The sequence below is a fragment of the Ascaphus truei genome, chromosome 17 (genome assembly GCF_040206685.1).
Source record: "Ascaphus truei isolate aAscTru1 chromosome 17, aAscTru1.hap1, whole genome shotgun sequence".
Taxonomy (NCBI): Eukaryota; Metazoa; Chordata; class Amphibia; order Anura; family Ascaphidae; genus Ascaphus; species Ascaphus truei.
In genome coordinates this window covers 39968332-39985405 of record NC_134499.1, presented here as the reverse complement: position 1 = coordinate 39985405, position 17074 = coordinate 39968332, and the positions used below count along the sequence as shown (strand labels likewise).

General features: G+C 43.9%; 1 protein-coding gene across 2 annotated transcripts in view; it reads right to left on the bottom strand.

Moving 5' to 3' along the window:
- Positions 1 to 4722: 4722 nt before the first annotated feature.
- Positions 4723 to 17074, bottom strand: part of SUSD3 (sushi domain containing 3) — a 50991-nt gene continuing 38639 nt past the window's right edge. Inside the window, exons 4-5 of one of the 2 annotated variants that reach the window (XM_075574902.1) lie at positions 15878 to 16039; positions 4723 to 6842 (exon numbers count right to left, since the gene is read on the bottom strand). In XM_075574902.1, coding sequence (XP_075431017.1) covers positions 6635 to 6842; positions 15878 to 16039 — 370 coding nt within the window. In that variant the 3' untranslated portion in view covers positions 4723 to 6634. Of the gene's footprint in view, positions 6843 to 9199; positions 10159 to 15877; positions 16040 to 17074 lie in introns of those variants that run through there. The other variant, XM_075574903.1, reaches the window with a different exon arrangement.

Below are 17074 nucleotides of genomic sequence, written 5' to 3'. Positions count from 1 at the left end.
ACTCTGTAGGCTTCCTGACATTCAATCTGCGGATTGATCTCTTCAGAGCCCTGACCCCATGTGGACAATTTCAAAAGATCTTACCCTGTAAATATTTTATCACTTCGCCAGCTCTTCCAGACTGGAAAAAAATGGCCACATTCTGTGGACCCCGAGACGGGAGGGGTTATTCATTAATCCGGGAGAGTGGCACTGCCTCACATAAACTCCCATTGGAGTTTGCATGCAATAGTGCCCTGATCAGCACTATCGCAGTTTAATGACTAATCCCCTGAGTGTCAGTGGATAAAGTGAGATTTAAATTCATAGCCTTGTAATATCATTTTAGATTATTGTGACATGCAGCATAAAATGCAAACAATACAACAATGCATTTAATCTAAACGAGAGAATGAGCTGTGAGCGTATATTCGGAACTGATCTTGCATGTGCAGGAAACCCCATTACAAACGCAGAGAAGCTTCGTTTCTTTAGGGGTTCACTGTCATTACTTAATCAGAGCCCTGCGGGGCCGAAGCCGTGGTCTCATAAAGCTGGAAGGGAAGGGTTTCTTCTCGCCCGCGATTTCTCGCTACCTGCTGCTGTTCCAGTTTGCTTGAATACGTGGCAGTAATGAAATGACTCAGCTGCTGCTGAGACTGGAGAACCATCTGCCACCTTCACTGATTCCTGCAGTCACCAGTGTCTGTAATGTCAAACTTTTACCCAATTTGCTGAGTGCAGGAAAATATCAAAGTTACACGATGAACAGAATATAATGTACTAGCTATGGAAGAAGATATAAGACTCCAAACGACACCCAGAATGATGAACCTGACTTAATATAGCACAAGGAGTACAGTGTTTAATCCCTACAATAAACAATGCATCTTAGGCTCAGGCGCACAGACGCCCGTTATTGACTTAGGCCTCGTTCAGGGTGCCAGAGGCAGGAGTTGGAGGGCGGGCGTTCGCGAGGGCGGGCGGCAGTCTGCTGGGCGATGTGTGTTCATCCTCCCAGCAGATTTTTTCAGGATTTGAGGAGGCGGGGAGGGGGCGGGGCTACAGACGTGAGGTTAGGGATCCAAGTTGCAGTCTTGAAATCATTCTCAAGAATGATTTCATTGGCTGCCGAGGTCCCAGTGACGCTGCTGCAGCTTCAAAAAACGATTTGGTTGTTTATTGAAACTGTAGCCAGCGTCAACTCCGGGCTTCGGAGACAGGGCAGCTGCTACCCTGACAACCAGTATTCGATTTGAATACTTTGTGTCCCACGGCAGCTTGCACGGCAGCACGCCCTCCCTCCGAAGCCTGCACCCTGAACGAGGCCTTAACAAGATGATAACCTCAGTTAACACCACATTCTGCTTCCATGTATCTTCAAATCTTAATTACGTCATCATGTTTGTGTCCGGAAAGGGCATATACAAAAGAGGCGTTCCCTCGGATATGCAAAGTTTATTCAAATGGTCCAAATTAGCATATTTCCCAGGTGTCTTTGGTGTGTTCAGTTTTGTTCACAGATATCTCTCCACGCGTTGTATGAAGGCGTGTGTGGGAAGGTATATAAGTCACTTGGTACTTTACACAAACAGGGCTATCGTTCTCTTCTCTCTAGCACAACTGATATTCCAGGGTCTGATTGGGAGTAACGCCACATCTTGGTAATACATGCCTAACGCCCCGTGTATTACATGAAATGATCACAAGGCGGTGCTAAGTGTGGGGTAAGGGTAAATAAAATACTTGGTGCACAAACACCTCCCTATTCAGAACCCCTAAGAAATTCTATTTTTAAATAAAATAAAAAAATGAAAGCAGGCAAATCTTTGCAATTAGCATGGCTAGATTAGAATCAGGAAGCCATTGCAACTGTTACATTCTTTACAAATGTTTTTCTTCTTCTCAGTTACACATAATTGCATCTTTAATTAGCTAAATTCCTCAGCCACAATCTAGTCAAAAGGGATCAAGCTCCGTTACAGGTTAACCCATCCAAACGGGTATTAACTCTCATTGTCTTGAACCGTTCCAGTGTGTTAATCCATAACAGAACTTGATAAATAAGCTCTGTAGAGCCAAATGAACAGAGGGGATGAGCCTGACTGCCCAATGGACCAAGCCCAGGTGGTACTGGAGTATTAGGTGTTCGAGAGGACAAATGAAAGACACAGGACTTCTTATTTCAGATCCATCTCCATTTAAAAAAAAATGTTGTTAAATATAAATATGTGATAGTCTTAAACACTAATAGGAAATTAGGACTAAGGGCAAAACCGGGTGTCTGAAATTATACCTACTACAACCTTACAAAATCAAAACCCTTAAGATTTTTAGAACCAAAACCCCACAATGACTTCGGACCAAAAGCAAACATTAAGTTATGGCAAATCCAGAACCAAATTCAAAACATAAAAACATTTTTTAGAACCAAATCCAAAACACGAGGAACTGTGCACACTGACAGCAAGGGGTCCAGGGACAAGTAAAATAAAGGTTAAGCCGGGCCGGGCCCCTGCCGTCCTTCCCTGGGGCTCATTTGGTCACCATACCCCTTGGATACCCCGCCTTTAGATGCCCGGAAGCCCCTTCAAATGATGTAAAAAATGTACTCTTTATCCCTGTGTGTAATGTAACTGCAAGTATAAAAATGTGTCCAGTGCACCAATAAAGTGGGGCCAAAGTCTCTGGCCATGCGGGGCTGAGAAACACTTAGTGCTGCCCACATGTCCAGAGAAAATGGTGCTGCTGGGACTGGAGGGGGAGGAGAGGTGCAGGGACAAAGGAGAAAGTGTCTAGGGGCGGAGATCAGCCAGCAGGGCTAACCGCCCGAAAAGTGGAGCAAATGGTTGCCTCCCTAGTCAGAGTGGCACCAGCCCAGCAGGGGAGAGCCTGTTGGCTGGGTGAAGCCATTGCCGAGTCCCTCAGGTAGGTGCTGCTCCCATTGGCCCGTTTGAATGTCCCTCCACAGCCCTTTAACTTTCTAAACACGCCCCTTCAGCCCTGATTGGCCAATGCAGACAAGCCCTCTGCTCCAGATTGGTCCGTGAATAGCATCCATGCTCTGATTGGTCGCCAGTCCCTCTGCCATGCTTTCCTATGGCACCGGGGAAGCTATATAAGGGGAAACCGATCAGAGCTCCAGCGCTCATTGTGACCCTGACGTGTAGGTGATCTAAGCGGTGTGCTCGAGGCTGTGCCGGAGACTCCTGAAAACAAGTGCTGTGCGCTACGGGACTGTGTATTGCCGGAGTAGCGGAGAGCGGGACTTTTCAGCGGGAGATGTGAAAATATTCTGCCGCAAATTGTACCACAGAGGTCTGGACGGTCCCTACCTCATCGGGGAGTGAAAGTAAGCCCTGGGCAAGCCTTCAATGGGACGCTCGGCACCTAGAACGCGAGGATTCCTCCCGTATACCCCGTTTTCTGAGGGTAGCTCGGATTGTGGTTTTTGTGCTGTGCTTGCTGGTTCCGGCTGGAATAAAAATGATTTATTGAACTGCTTTTTCCTGTGTGGTGCCCTGGTCCCTGGTTACGTTCTGGCCTTCCATGACACACACCCTTAATTATTAGGTTGATATAGAAGTGATTTTAACCAGGACTGTATCATGTACATCAGGGGTGACAAACACCAGACCACAAGGGCCACCAACAGGTCAGGTTTTAAGGATATCCGTGCTTCAGTACAGGTGGCTCAGGCGTTGACTGAGACACTGATTCAGCCACCTGTGCTGAAGCAAGGATATCCTAAAAACCTGACCTGTTGGTGGCCCTTAAGGACTGGCGTTGCCCATCCCCGATGTACATGATGATTTCTCCATTATAGTATTATAATTTTTGCTGGGACCTGCAGCACTGACACGGAATGGGGTTCGGCTTCTTGTTTGTTGTTACATGTTTCCTCCTTACTGCAGTCAGAACAATCTTCGCAGTTATAATATCATTCTGTTGCTACTTTCTATATTCTTTCTTCAGTCAATATGATATAGTGTAGATCATTTAAAATAATGAGATGAGCATAGTAATAAATCAGAATTTTATGACTTCGCCTTAGGTCTTTGCACCTACAAGTTACTGTAAATATTATATCAGACCTGTTTTCTCTTTCAGATAAATAAAATATGTATACATTGCTCCAATTTAAAAATAAATAAATAATAAGCTGTGCACTATTTTACCATTTACAAGTCAGAAAATTAATTGTCTACAAACCCAATACAACATACTGTCTATTTATGTTTTTTTTTTTTTTTTAAAGGTGCCAATTACCTAACATATTAGGCATGCCACGCTTCTTGGGAGATACCCTTCAAAAGTGTAGACAGTTAATAGAAAGATAGCTTCCAATCTCATGTAATTGTTTTTAATATACTACCATTAGAGTTTAATAATGATAAAAGCCTGAGGCCATTTTCACTGCCAGGCACAAGCTTTCATTAATCTTGGTGATCGTCATTTATTTAGCCATCACTGAGACATGACTACTCCCAATGACACTGCCTCACCTGCTCAACTATCCCATGGTGGCATCTCCTCCACTCATACCCCCAGATCTGGTGACAAACATTGCAGGGCAACCTTCTCTCTCCTTGGTGCACTTATGTCACATCTGTTTTGTTTTTGGAAGAAGAACAAGGATCTACTGTATGTGTTTTTCTGGCTGATGATAACAGAACAATAAGAAACGTTTAAAGGAAATATCGGTGGGGGTGGGGGGGGGGGGGGTGAATGCAAATATACAACTGTGCGTAAAAAGTTTTTTTATTTGGATCGCCCACTGAATATGTGCAAAAATATGTTTTTAATCATTTACAAAAAAAAGTACAGATATAAGAATTTTGCACCTTTTAGCATACATTGTTTGTTTTACGTGTTCATTTAAATGAAGCTCATGTTCAAAGTAAAGTGTGGTCCAATTGAAGCCGCTGGTTAGGATTCTGTACGGCCCCCTTGAAAATGATCCTGCTGCATTGTATACTGGTGGCCAACTCCAGTCCTCAAGAGCCAACTGGTCAGGTTTTGAGGATATCCCTGCTTCAGCACAGGTGACAATCAGTGACTCAGACCAAGACTGGCCAACTCCAGTCCTCAAATGTCACCAACAGATCAGGGTTTACGGATACCCCTGTTTCAGCACAGATGGCTCAATCAGTGGCTCAGTCTTTGACTGAGCCACTGATTGAGCCACCTTTGGTGAAACAGGGAAATCCTGGCCTGTTGGTAGCTCTTGAGGACTGGAGTTGGCCACCCCGGATCTAGAAGCTTCCAGTCTCCCCGGGCTCAAAGTCTTGGCAGTCCAAATTGAAATTAAAGATACCAGCAGTCTGCAGATGGTCGCTTTGCCCAAAGTACTGATCTTGTCCCTTTACCTGCCCGGAGACCCACATGGGAGTCTTGTACCCCGGACAAGCAGTGGGCTCAGCACTGGCAACCATTAGAAAGAGACCATGCTTTTTGGGTATTGCTCTCTAAAGGAAAAACAGAATGTAGATAGCTGGAAGTACATAGGTACGCACAGCATTACTATATAATGCAACAAGTCAATGTTCAGGTGGGGACACCACAATATGAACCGAAGCTTTAAAGCCTGGGAACGTGACCTCACCCTGACAATATATGTGGAGCAGATTGACGTGAATGAACCTTCTTGTGCAAACTCGCACATATTAATATCTCTTCCATCCTCCATTACTCTGCGAAATATTGTAGACTTCTTCCGAAGGGTTAAAACCTGTTGAGTATGTATCAAGTTCCTAAAAATTCTGGTTTTGGTGTTACATTGTTGCGAAGGCCGATATTCACTAAGCCGTGATGCGGTCTCCCCTTTTGCTCAGTAACATGGCAGCTTATTTTGTTGAGCATGGGCCTAAGAGATCAGTTTGCTCCCCCTGCATCAGTAAGCAATTTGGGGGATGTTAAAAGCGAGCCAATGGAATAGGGATGTTCAGAGAGGGAATTGTCTGACTCCGGGCCGGATTCAATGCATTCCCTAGCAGCAGAGCACAAGAGAGTCGCAGTTTTCAGAACATATGGAATCAGGCCCATAGTCTAACGCAGGGGTGGGCAACTCCAGTCCTCAAGGGCCACCAACAGGTCAGGTTTTCAGGATACCCCTGATTCAGCATAAGTGACTCAATCAGTCCCTGTTTCAGCACAGGTGGCTCAATCAGTGCTCAGTTTTTGACTGAGCCACTGATTGAGCCACCTGTGCTGAAGCAGGAATATCCGGAAAATCTAACCTGTTGGTGGCCCTTGAGGACTGGAGTTGCCCGCCCCTGGTCTAACAGGATGGAACAAGGTTAACGTCTCGAGCCCCCAGTATGAAGTGGTGTAAACCTGTTTGGCGAACAGAACTGTATCGAACACAAGGAACCTGATTAACACGTTTCTTATAGGGGACACGGATGCTCGCACTGGGAAAAAACAAAAAAAGGAAATATTGACACTTGTTGCACTTCTGAAACGTGACATAGAGCCCTCTTTGTATTTTAGTTCCACTAAAATCAGGTGAAACCTGAAAGTATATTATCATACAATGACATCTGAATGTGATCAGACCTACAGGATACTTCCAGTTGTTTTCTAAGGCACGTCGTTATCCCCAATAATATTCCATAGTGGTCCTATGCACGGTGTTTGGTTCTTCACCTTGTACTTATCCAGGTATATGGGATTCAGTTCTCCGTTGAATATCTTTATCTCGTCCATAAATTTCAACAACATGTATTCCACTCACTGTCTGTATTGCCACGCTGCCCCCCGCGACGCCATGTTTATCAGATCTTTCTTTGTGCGGGCAGACCCTTGGATCTTCTTCCCTTGAGCAAACAGTCGGCATATCCCTAGTCCATGGTTCATGACATCTGTGGGCAAAGAGAAATTGTCATTTGTATGCAGCTCGGCACATCAAAGGCTGGAATATTTCAACTTCATTTCATTTACTCGTCTACGGTTCAGCAAACAATTCCTACATTAACATATGGAGTCATTTCTCTCGTGTTTAAACAGTTGGTTGATGAGATGCAATTTTATTTATTGAAAACACGAGTAGTCCATACAATTGGTATTTTTATGGCTTAAACCTGTGCTCCTTTCACTCCAATTGTCATTTTCAATATAATCTTAACAATAGCTTTTCAAATAGGCTGTGCTGACTAAGGATTACTGTTGACAAATAATACTTAATAAATTGATACATTGAGACATACTTAGATACAGTCTTAGCTGTTGAATTAATTGTGGGATTTCCTTGGGATGGCACTTGGTCAGAGAGTAGATCATAGAGGCTTACAGGTTTAGGACACTTAAGAAATGGCCCGGCTTGTTATAATATGATTGGTTTTAAAGCTTGTTTGGCTGCGGTTTTGTTTTATATTAAGCAATTGGTAAAGTATGTTAAATTAAATCAATACACAGCAGTGCGTAATGTATCATACTGGGAACCTAAAATGTACAGTATGTTGGTACCATCATGCACAGAGTTTAAAAAAAAAAATCTACTATCCGTATTTAATGGAGAACGGGCTCTTATGTGACTCTACAACTGCAGGATTTTTAGCACAATCATGTTTGTCTTTCATTCTAATTAGAATATGTATGTGACTCTCCCCCCTCAAGTTGAAAGAGAATTATTCTAATTGTAGCTGTGCTCCATTTAAAGTATTGATATTGAAGTGGAACAAAGGATGTCATACTAAAGAGATTCTCTAATTGTACTCTGCAGACAACTGATGGTCCCTCAAACGCAGGACGCCTTCTCCTGCTGCGTCCGGGCTTCTGTGTCACTCTCGTTAGCGGATAGATATTGAATACTGTGACATAGTTACAGATGTTTCTACGCTGGCAAGGGACCCTCATCCGGGCTTTTTTATAAAACAACTTAAAGGTTTAATTATTTCCACTGCTTCTGTATCTCTGCCATCCTGTCAGTGCTAAGGGGCTATCGGTGCCGGCATCTTTATACATGCAGGTACAGTATGGTACTTCTCTGCACCATGAGTCACACCGACGTGGTCCACATTAAGGAAAAGTGTGGACACCCTTTCGTAGATGACATCATAAAAAAACAAGAAAAATGGCTACACGTATGTCATCTAGCGCAATGGGGCTCAACGCCAGTCCTCAAGATCCCCTCAACCGGTCAGGTTTCCAGGAAATCACAGCTTCAGCACCTGTTTAAGCACAGGTGGCTGAATCAGAGGCTCAGTTGTGCTGAAGCAGGGATATCCTCAAAACCTGACCTGTTGGGGTGTTTAGCACCCCTGATCTAGACTACGGTGAGCACAACATGTATTTTTCATAATGACAGCAATGTTTGCCGTCTTATGTATTGGCACTGATGAGGTTAACGTGTCTTTTTTCCATTAGTAGGTCAGCAATTTGAACAGCTGCACGTCAGATTACTCAAACCACAGAAGCTGTGTATTTCTGCTGAAGGAGAGTGAAAGGAGAAGTGTGCTCTGGATAATTATCGCAGCCCTTCCCTTTGCCGCTGTGCATCTGGTTGTGTAACGGAAATGCTGCCCATGCAAAGGCCCCCTTCAAGTTTGTAAATCTACACGATTGCTAGAATTGTGTGCAAATAACGTGCAAATGGTAGTTTCAATTTGAGGAGGTTCCCGGAACACCTGCAAGAATACTTTGAAACTTTCTTTGGTTTCCGGAACGAGAGCTTGTGGGTGGTTTTTTTTATTGCAAATGCAATTTTGCTGTTGTTTTGTCTGTTAAAAGCTGCGTTATGCGAGACATCTTTAACCTTTCCTCAATGAAAATATGGGATCATTTTGATCTATTCGATGAATCGTTGTTTCACTTATTCTAGCCCGTCTCTTCGGGATTCATGATACCCTTGTCAGAGCATAGTACTGTATATTAGAAGTGACCAACTGCAGTCCTGAAGGGCCCCCAAGCACAGGGTCCCCCAGAGCTGAAATGAATGCGGATCAGCTGGGGAGACCCCCTGCTTCTAATGTCGGCCCAAATCCAGAAAAGGGTAAGAAGCTTTAGCACGCTATTACTCCCATTCATATGAATAGGAGTAAAGGCGTGCAAACTTGGCACCCTTTTCTGGATCTGGGTCTTAGTACAAAAAATAAACCCCAAGGGACATATAATGAAAATGCCTCTTTCAGTATAAATGCAATGCTAACAGTTCCTTAACTCAATGCATAAACGTTTAAGCAAAGCAAAGATGAAAATAAAAAAACCAAAAACTATTGCCTGATCAGAGCGATGAGTGTTCTCTGCCCAATCAAGATGTTGGCGTGGGCTGTTCTTAAAAGCGAGTAGGGCAGTGTCCCTCTGGTTCACCGGTGCTTAGTGCAGTCTCGAGACATTTCAGGAACCGATGGTGCAGCTCTCTCCCCGTCCGCCACGCTGGTCCCACGCTTGTTCTCACTCGGGGGGTGTCGCATAATCTCCTGAAATCCCTCAGGGCGCAGCCGCTGGTATCCTGGCATCCTGGTTGGCGTCAGCTTCCTCTCCTCTGACGCGCTGCTCCTCACTTCTGGTGTTCCGATACAAAGAGTTTTATCTCTTGCATCTCAAGGAGAGTTTCTTTGCTTTTCCCCTGAGGGAACTGGACCTTCATCTACATACACTTGGTCTGCGCATACTCTTACCATTTGTCTTCTACCTACACCCCAGATACAATGCTAGCGTAGGTCAGGGTATACATTGCCCCTTCATTAGGCTTGGTCCATGTCATTTGACATACATATTTTGTTGTAGTGACATTGAGAGCTTGTTCACTTGGCAAACTATTGTAGTCCCTTTGGACATTGGTGTATACACTGATTTACTCACCTATAATAGCTGTGTCCTGTCTAGCGCACCCTTCCCGATATCCCCCTCCCCATTTGTTTATTTAGTTCCTTAACTCCCATAGATAAACTCCCAAGATATTATATTCAGAAGTGCTTTGGTAACCTTCTACTATACTTTAAAATAACCATCAATATCTTTTTTAAACCAACAAGATACCTAGAACAAACTCTACACTTTATACGGTAATCACTCATTTTAATCCTGAATATTACAGAAAACTATATCTCCATCCTACATCTTATTATTGAGGAATTCCTGACTTCTATTGTAAGGATTTGAAAGTCGTTTTTCAAACACGCTCTCCCATAACGCACAATCCACCCATAATAAATCTGGGTATAGCAGCAGGCTGATCTAATTAATGAATAAAATAAAGAAAAACAACAGCTTTTGCTAGATTAATTCCTGTCAGCTAACTTAACACTGTTTATATGTATGACTGTTTGACTAACATATTCGTACAGAAATATCCATGAAATGACAGCTTGAAATAACACACCTACATTTATACTTATAAATATATATATTAATCGACTGAGTGCCAACGAGCACAAAAGTAATTGGTGGTAATTGAGTCTGTGGGGACTATTCTAGTAGCTCCGATTTGTGTCAATCGGTGTCAAAAGAGCCCTTTGCTATGGGATTTGCAGGCTTTGTTATTCTCTATGCCCTTCTCGTATGTACAAGCCATGTGGAAAAGGCCTTTTTAGAAGCAGTTTCATTGCGGCTCTACTAATCCGAGCGCAATGTCCAAACGCGCATTTTTTGCAAACTAGCTGAATTCTAGTAACTCTGAAAGGTGCAAAAGGCTGAACTGCTTCAAACAACTCGCATTTTTGAAGTGAAACTTCTTTTGCGACGTTCATGTGTTGATTGGAGACGGAAGTCAGTGGTGACAGAGTGACAACACACACACACACACTCTCTCTCTGCTAAACACCCTCTCGCTGTACCTCCACTGCAGGGTGGGGGGGGGGGGGAGGGGAGAGGGGGGGCTGGCTCGGGGCTCACAGACTCTCCAGACCACTGTTGGGAGAGCCTGCTTCAGATCCTCCCCCCTCCCCCCCCAAACACACAGACACACACTGACACTGACACACACAGACACTGACACACACAGACACTGACACACACAGAAACTGACAGACACTGACACACACAGACACTGACACTGACACTGACACACACACTTACACACACAGACACTGACACACACAGACACTGACACACACAGACACTGACACACACAGACACTGACACCACAGTGGTGGTGGGGGTGGTAGTGGTGGGGGTGGTGGTGGTGGGGGTGGTGGTGGTGGTGGGGGTGGTAGTGGTAGTGGTAGTGGTGGGGGTGGTAGTGGTGGGGGTGGTAGTGGTGGGGGTGGTGGGGGTGGTAGTGGTGGGGGTGGTGGGGGTGGTGGTGGTAGTGGGGGTGGTAGTGGTGGTGGGGGTGGTAGTGGTGGTGGTGGTAGTGGTAGTGGTAGTGGTGGGGGTGGTGGTAGTGGTGGGGGTGGTAGTGGTGGTAGTGGTGGGGGTGGTGGTGGTAGTGGTGGTGGGGGTGGTAGTGGTGGGGGTGGTGGTGGTAGTGGTGGTAGTGGTGGTAGTGGTGGTGGTGGGGGTAGTGGTGGGGGTGGTGGTGCTGGTGGTGGTGGTGGTGGTGGTGGGGGTAGTGGTGGAGGTAGTGGTGGGGGTGGTAGTGGTAGTGGTGGGGGTGGTGGTGGGGGTAGTGGTGGGGGTGGTGGGGGTAGTGGTGGTAGTGTTGGGGGTGGGGGTGGTGGTGGTGGGGTTGGTAGTGGTGGGGGTGGTGGTGGTGGTGCGGGTGGTAGTGGTGGTTGGTGGTGGTGGTAGTGGTGGTGGGGGTGGTAGTGGTGGGGGTGGTGGTGGTAGTGGTGGGGGTGGTGGGGGTAATGGTGGTGGGGGTAGTGGTGGGGGTAGTGGTGGTGGGGGTGGTGGTGGGGGTAGTGGTGGGGGTGGTAGTGGTGGGGGTGGTGGTGGTGGGGGTAGTGGTGGTAGTGGTGGTAGTGGTGGGGGTGGTGGTGGTGGTGGTGGTGGGGGTAGTGGTGGGGGTGGTAGTGGTAGTGGTGGGGGTGGTGGTGTGGGTGGTAGTGGTAGTGGTGGGGGTAGTGGTGGGGGTGGTAGTGGTGGGGGTGGTGGTGGAGCACTAGAGATGGGGGAAACTGACAAGATTTGCTTTGCTGAAACTTTTCCAAAGTTCTAAAAATCTAATTGAATTTTTGATGCCAAAAGTTCTACTGAAATGGCCAAAATTGTTAAAAATGTAGTATTTCGTATTTTTTTAAGTTTTCTATTTCAATCTAAAAATGAAAGTAATTGAAGTTGCAATGCCCACTGACGTTTTAGCGTTAATCAAATTTGCCACAAATGGATGTATCGAAACAAACTTCTTCGTCGAATCGAAATAGGTCATAGTCGCCAAGTTCGGCTAAGCATGTGAAAAGTTTGCACCTCTCTGGTTATCCCCCAATAAGACCCCGATCAATGTTAATGTCTGTATTTATTGGGTAAACTAATATGGAGAATACAGAAACACTGATAAAGAACTGCTGTATGAATTGCTCCAAGTCTAGTCCTCCATAACAATCTACACTTGATCCACTCCAATCCTCAAAATCATGAGGAGCTGCAAATTTGGAGAATGGTCAACTTGCTTGAGAACAAACCTTCCAGTAAAGGTGGAAGATACCAATGTATGGAATGTTCAGTGCATTCCATTGGCCACATTGTGGTGACATCACCAAAAATGATTAACTTGCCAACAAAGGAAGATGGTTGCTGTTTTCAAAAAGTAAACCGGTCAAAAAAAGTCTTTAGAGCTTGGAAATCCCTATACTAATAGGATTATAAACATTCAGCCAAAGGATGTAGAGACACAGGTAATTATTGAGTGTCTACCGTGAAGCGATGTTGAGGTTATTCCTTAAAGAGCAGTAGTGCTAATTGGACACTACTGCACAGAAACATCCATGGATAACTCCCCTTATTTAAGTGTGTCTAAGCATCTGTTTTCCTACAGTCAGCAATCTGCAACCTCTTCCTGGAAAGTTGGATGGGTGAACAACCTTCCTGGCCCATCTCTCCTTGCTCCCCTTATCCTCTGTATACTGTATGAGACTGACATCGGCTTAATGGTGCCGTCCCACATAGCAACTAGAAAACAACCTATTGTAAAGAAACAGTTTAAATCCGGGGTGGCTGACTCAGCCACCTGTGCTGGAGCATGAATATCCTGAAAACCTGACCTGGTGGTGGCCCTTGAGGACTCGAGTTGGCCACCCCTGGTCTAAATGGTTTCCCAAGTTGTGGCTGCTTTCATTTATTTGATTTTTTTTAAGTTGAATTTCATGGGGCCTCTGACAGGGTGTTTGGCCAATCAAGTGTTGTCTTTAACCTTGGCCCACCCTGTCCTTACCAGAGAACTAACGTAGATGAAGGATGTGGGAGAGAGCAGGTAACACAGTAACATCAGACAGAAGGGAGCAGCCAGAGGAAATCAGTCCCCTCCCACCCAGCTCACCGTCTTTCCATAACAACTTTAAAATGATTTTAAAAATACGTATAAGATTTAGGTGAAAAAGGAACAATCACCTAGATTTAACCCCTTGTACATGTCACTGGCATTGGTACACGTTCGTCCTTGAAGGGTTTGCCCCTATAACCGCTTTGTTCGCAGGTCTCCCCAAAAACTCCTTTATTCAATACATGGAGATACCGGTGAACAAAATGGAAGACACCTCAGGTACCTGGGATGCAGCTAATTTGGATATGCAAAGTATAATAAAATTAAGATTAGAATATCTCGCAGGTACCTCAGGTGTGTTTAGTTTGGGGAAAACAAAAAGGCCATGATAATGTACCACAGATTCATCATGTCAGATATCAGTACACCAACTCCTGGGGCACAGCAATTTTCCTCAAGCAGGACACTGATTGTCTGACATGTATAAATGTATGTATGTCTTTATTTATATAGCGCCATTAATGTACATAGCGCTTCACAGTAGAAATACACGTGACACGTGACTTCCACATGTTAATTCTCAAAGGAAATGTGAAAAACACACAGGAGAGAAGGATATGGGGTGTAACTCTATTCAATGTCTGGATTCCAAATACAACTGGCTTAAATCAAGATACTCGATTCAGGAGACAGGAAGTCAACATTTAATCCACTTCCTGTTTCACATTTTAGAGAAGGTATGAGCATTACAACCTGACACTTCTTCACACCTCTACTATTCACCCACCTCTAAAACCTACTCTGTAGCATAATTAGCTCCTGCTAATTTATTGTAATCCTCTCTACGCTTCACTTGTAGACTCACTTCAGAGGTTATCGCCAACCCTACTCATCAATTTAGGATAAATATGTTTCCTTCTAACTATGCTGCACTTGTAGAAGAAACCTATTCGGTCCTGAAAGACCTATACAATTTAATTTATTCTAGGAGGAACGCTTATATTAAAAAGCATCACAAACTACATCGAATCTGCATGTCTCCAAGATCAATAAGCTACTACTCTTTTCTTGACCTAAAGTGCATCTAGACACTCTGTCAGGGACGGGGTTAGAAGTGTAATAATTCAAGTACTACCATTATTAAATGTATTTGTTCTTTTTTTAGAATAAGAGTGAATGCAGCTTTTAAGTGTCAGAAATATCCATTTGCAGTAGAATATGCCTAGCGAGGTTAATTTACAGTGTGTACCCGACGCACATAATTTTTTTGCTGCTTCACTTGTTTCAGATTTATTATAGCTTGTTCACGATTTGAAAAACAACCTCCGTCGGATGTAAAACATTTTTAATGGCACGTTCTATTTTGTGCTGCTGATCAGAATCTTTTGAAAAGGTCTTTGTGATGAATAAAAGTTTGTGCCTCTAATTTACACAGGCCCCGATTCGCTAAGCAGTGTTAGCCTATTCACTGTAACACGACGTTAGCCTACGTTAATGCATGTTAAAATGAACGTAGTACAGTATGCACTACAGCAAATAATGTGGCGTTAACTCATTTTTACTACTACCGTTATAAGATTGGTGTTATTTTTACTCCCGTTATTTTAAATGAGATACAAATGAGCTAAAGTGAATAAAGCCCTTTTTGTGCTTTAAAAGTTCCTGGCATCCGTCCTTTTTCTATCTGCATATCCACGGGCGGCCTGCACGGACCCAGCACCCTGGACAGCAGCCTGAATGAGAGACTGAGCATTGCGGTGTGTACAGTACAAGCAATTCTGTGACTGCCAGGTAAGGAGGGCTACATAATATATTACACAAACAGAATGACATACAAATAAGGACAAGCAGATACAGAAGGTAATGCCCTGATCCGGAGAGCTTACACTCTAGAACGAATAAGGGGCAATGTTGTAACAAAAGGTAAAGTGGCTGCCCATAGCGGGAGGGAGTATGCCTCAGGGTGGCATAGTATAATATAGTGTTATTTTTTACTGATTTAAAGCATCTTAGTGAATCTGGGCCACAGTTTATACCTTCTTTGCATCAATGAAATCCAGCAGGTGTACAGTGGGATCGTCCTCTGCACTTCCCCTGTTTGATCCCAATTAACTCATCTCGGTGTTAATGACCTATCGTATTGTAGTGTAATTGTGTGAGGAGGTGCTGAGACCCATTACCTTTTACATTCATACAGTACAGTACCTAAACCCGAACCCACATGTTGTTAAAAAAAAAATATGTCATCTGCTTTATAAATGTGCTTTCTGCTCTTATCACATGAATTTACCGAAACGAAAATGCTTTAAACACAGTGCATTTATATTTCAATGCCCCTTCAATCCATGATATGTAGCAGGGGTGGGCAACTTCAGTCCTCAAGGGCAACCAACAGTAGTCTTCTACTAAGCCAATGATTAAGCCACCTGTGCTGAAGCAGGGATATAGGGTAACCTGACCTCTCTGTGGCCCCTGAGGACTGAAGATGCCCACTCCGGCTCCATAGCTTCCTGGAAAATGCTTCCTCTTCTACAGAATACAAACTAATGAACCATTCTCTTTTATTTTTGTAGTGGATGTGTACTTGAAGCTTACCTACAAAATCCTTGGTTCTCATACGCCATATTAACCCACTCATCAAATACTGGCCTGTTCCCGAGTTTGTTGTTATTATTGTTTCTGCCTTTCATTCCAAAATACGCAGACTGCATATTTTCCAGTTCTTCACGTTCTAATTGATGCCACAGAACCTTGTCTCTGCAGAAAACAAGTGAACAAAAAATAATTACAGAGGAATGCACATTCGCAGAAAGACAAGTAGGAAAATGCATATTTTTCAATCTACTGTCTTTGTTAGAGATATCAAAATATGACATTTTTCAATTCCATATTACATTAAGAATGCATCGTATTTAATATTACATACTATTTATATGCAAAGAGCGATTCTGTGTATTAACATGAAGCTATTGTGAGCACATATAACCTTCTCTTTCAAGATTTATAGAATTATTCTTCGGAAGCCCAGAAATATTTTCACACAATGGAAGTCATCAAAATAAGGAGACATTAGACACACTGGTCAAGCTAAGTATAAACACAAAAAACGTCCAAGTTGAATGGACAGTCAAGGGAAAAGGAGGGTAATTCAAAGGTTGATTCACTCTTTGCTGTAACTCAAATTGCCTTTTCTGATAATATTCTTTCTTAAATGCCATCTGTATTGTAGCTGATGTACTTTCTTAAAATAAAAAACAACAACTTTGATTAAAATGAGAGCACAGAATGGAAATTACTGAGAATCATGCAACAATAACCCATCATAGATGGGGTATTAAAAGTAGCTTATTTGCATATTAAAATAATGTGTTCTCTCTCTCTACGTTCTAGCCATGGTAAGTTTGAAAGAAACACAGGTGAAAAACATTTGAGCAAGTCCGCACATCCCTAGTAAACCCCTCCAGCTTGGCTCACGGGTGGCACTTTAAGGTACAAGGGACATCATTATGCAGCAATCCAAAAATATAAAAACGGGGAAGATATGAATTGTCTACAAAAACATATGAAGTGCAAAGCCCCTGTTAGCTTTTTGGCTGCAGTATTGTCCAGGGGGCTCAACTCCAGGCCTAAAGCCCCCCCCCCACCCCCCCCCCCCCACCCCCCAACAGGTAAGGTTATCAGGATATTGCAGCTTCAGTACAGGTGGCTGAATCCGAGGCTCGGTCTCTGACTGAGCCTCAGATTCAGTCACCTGTTCTGAAGCAGGAGCTTATTGAGCTACCTGGGATATCC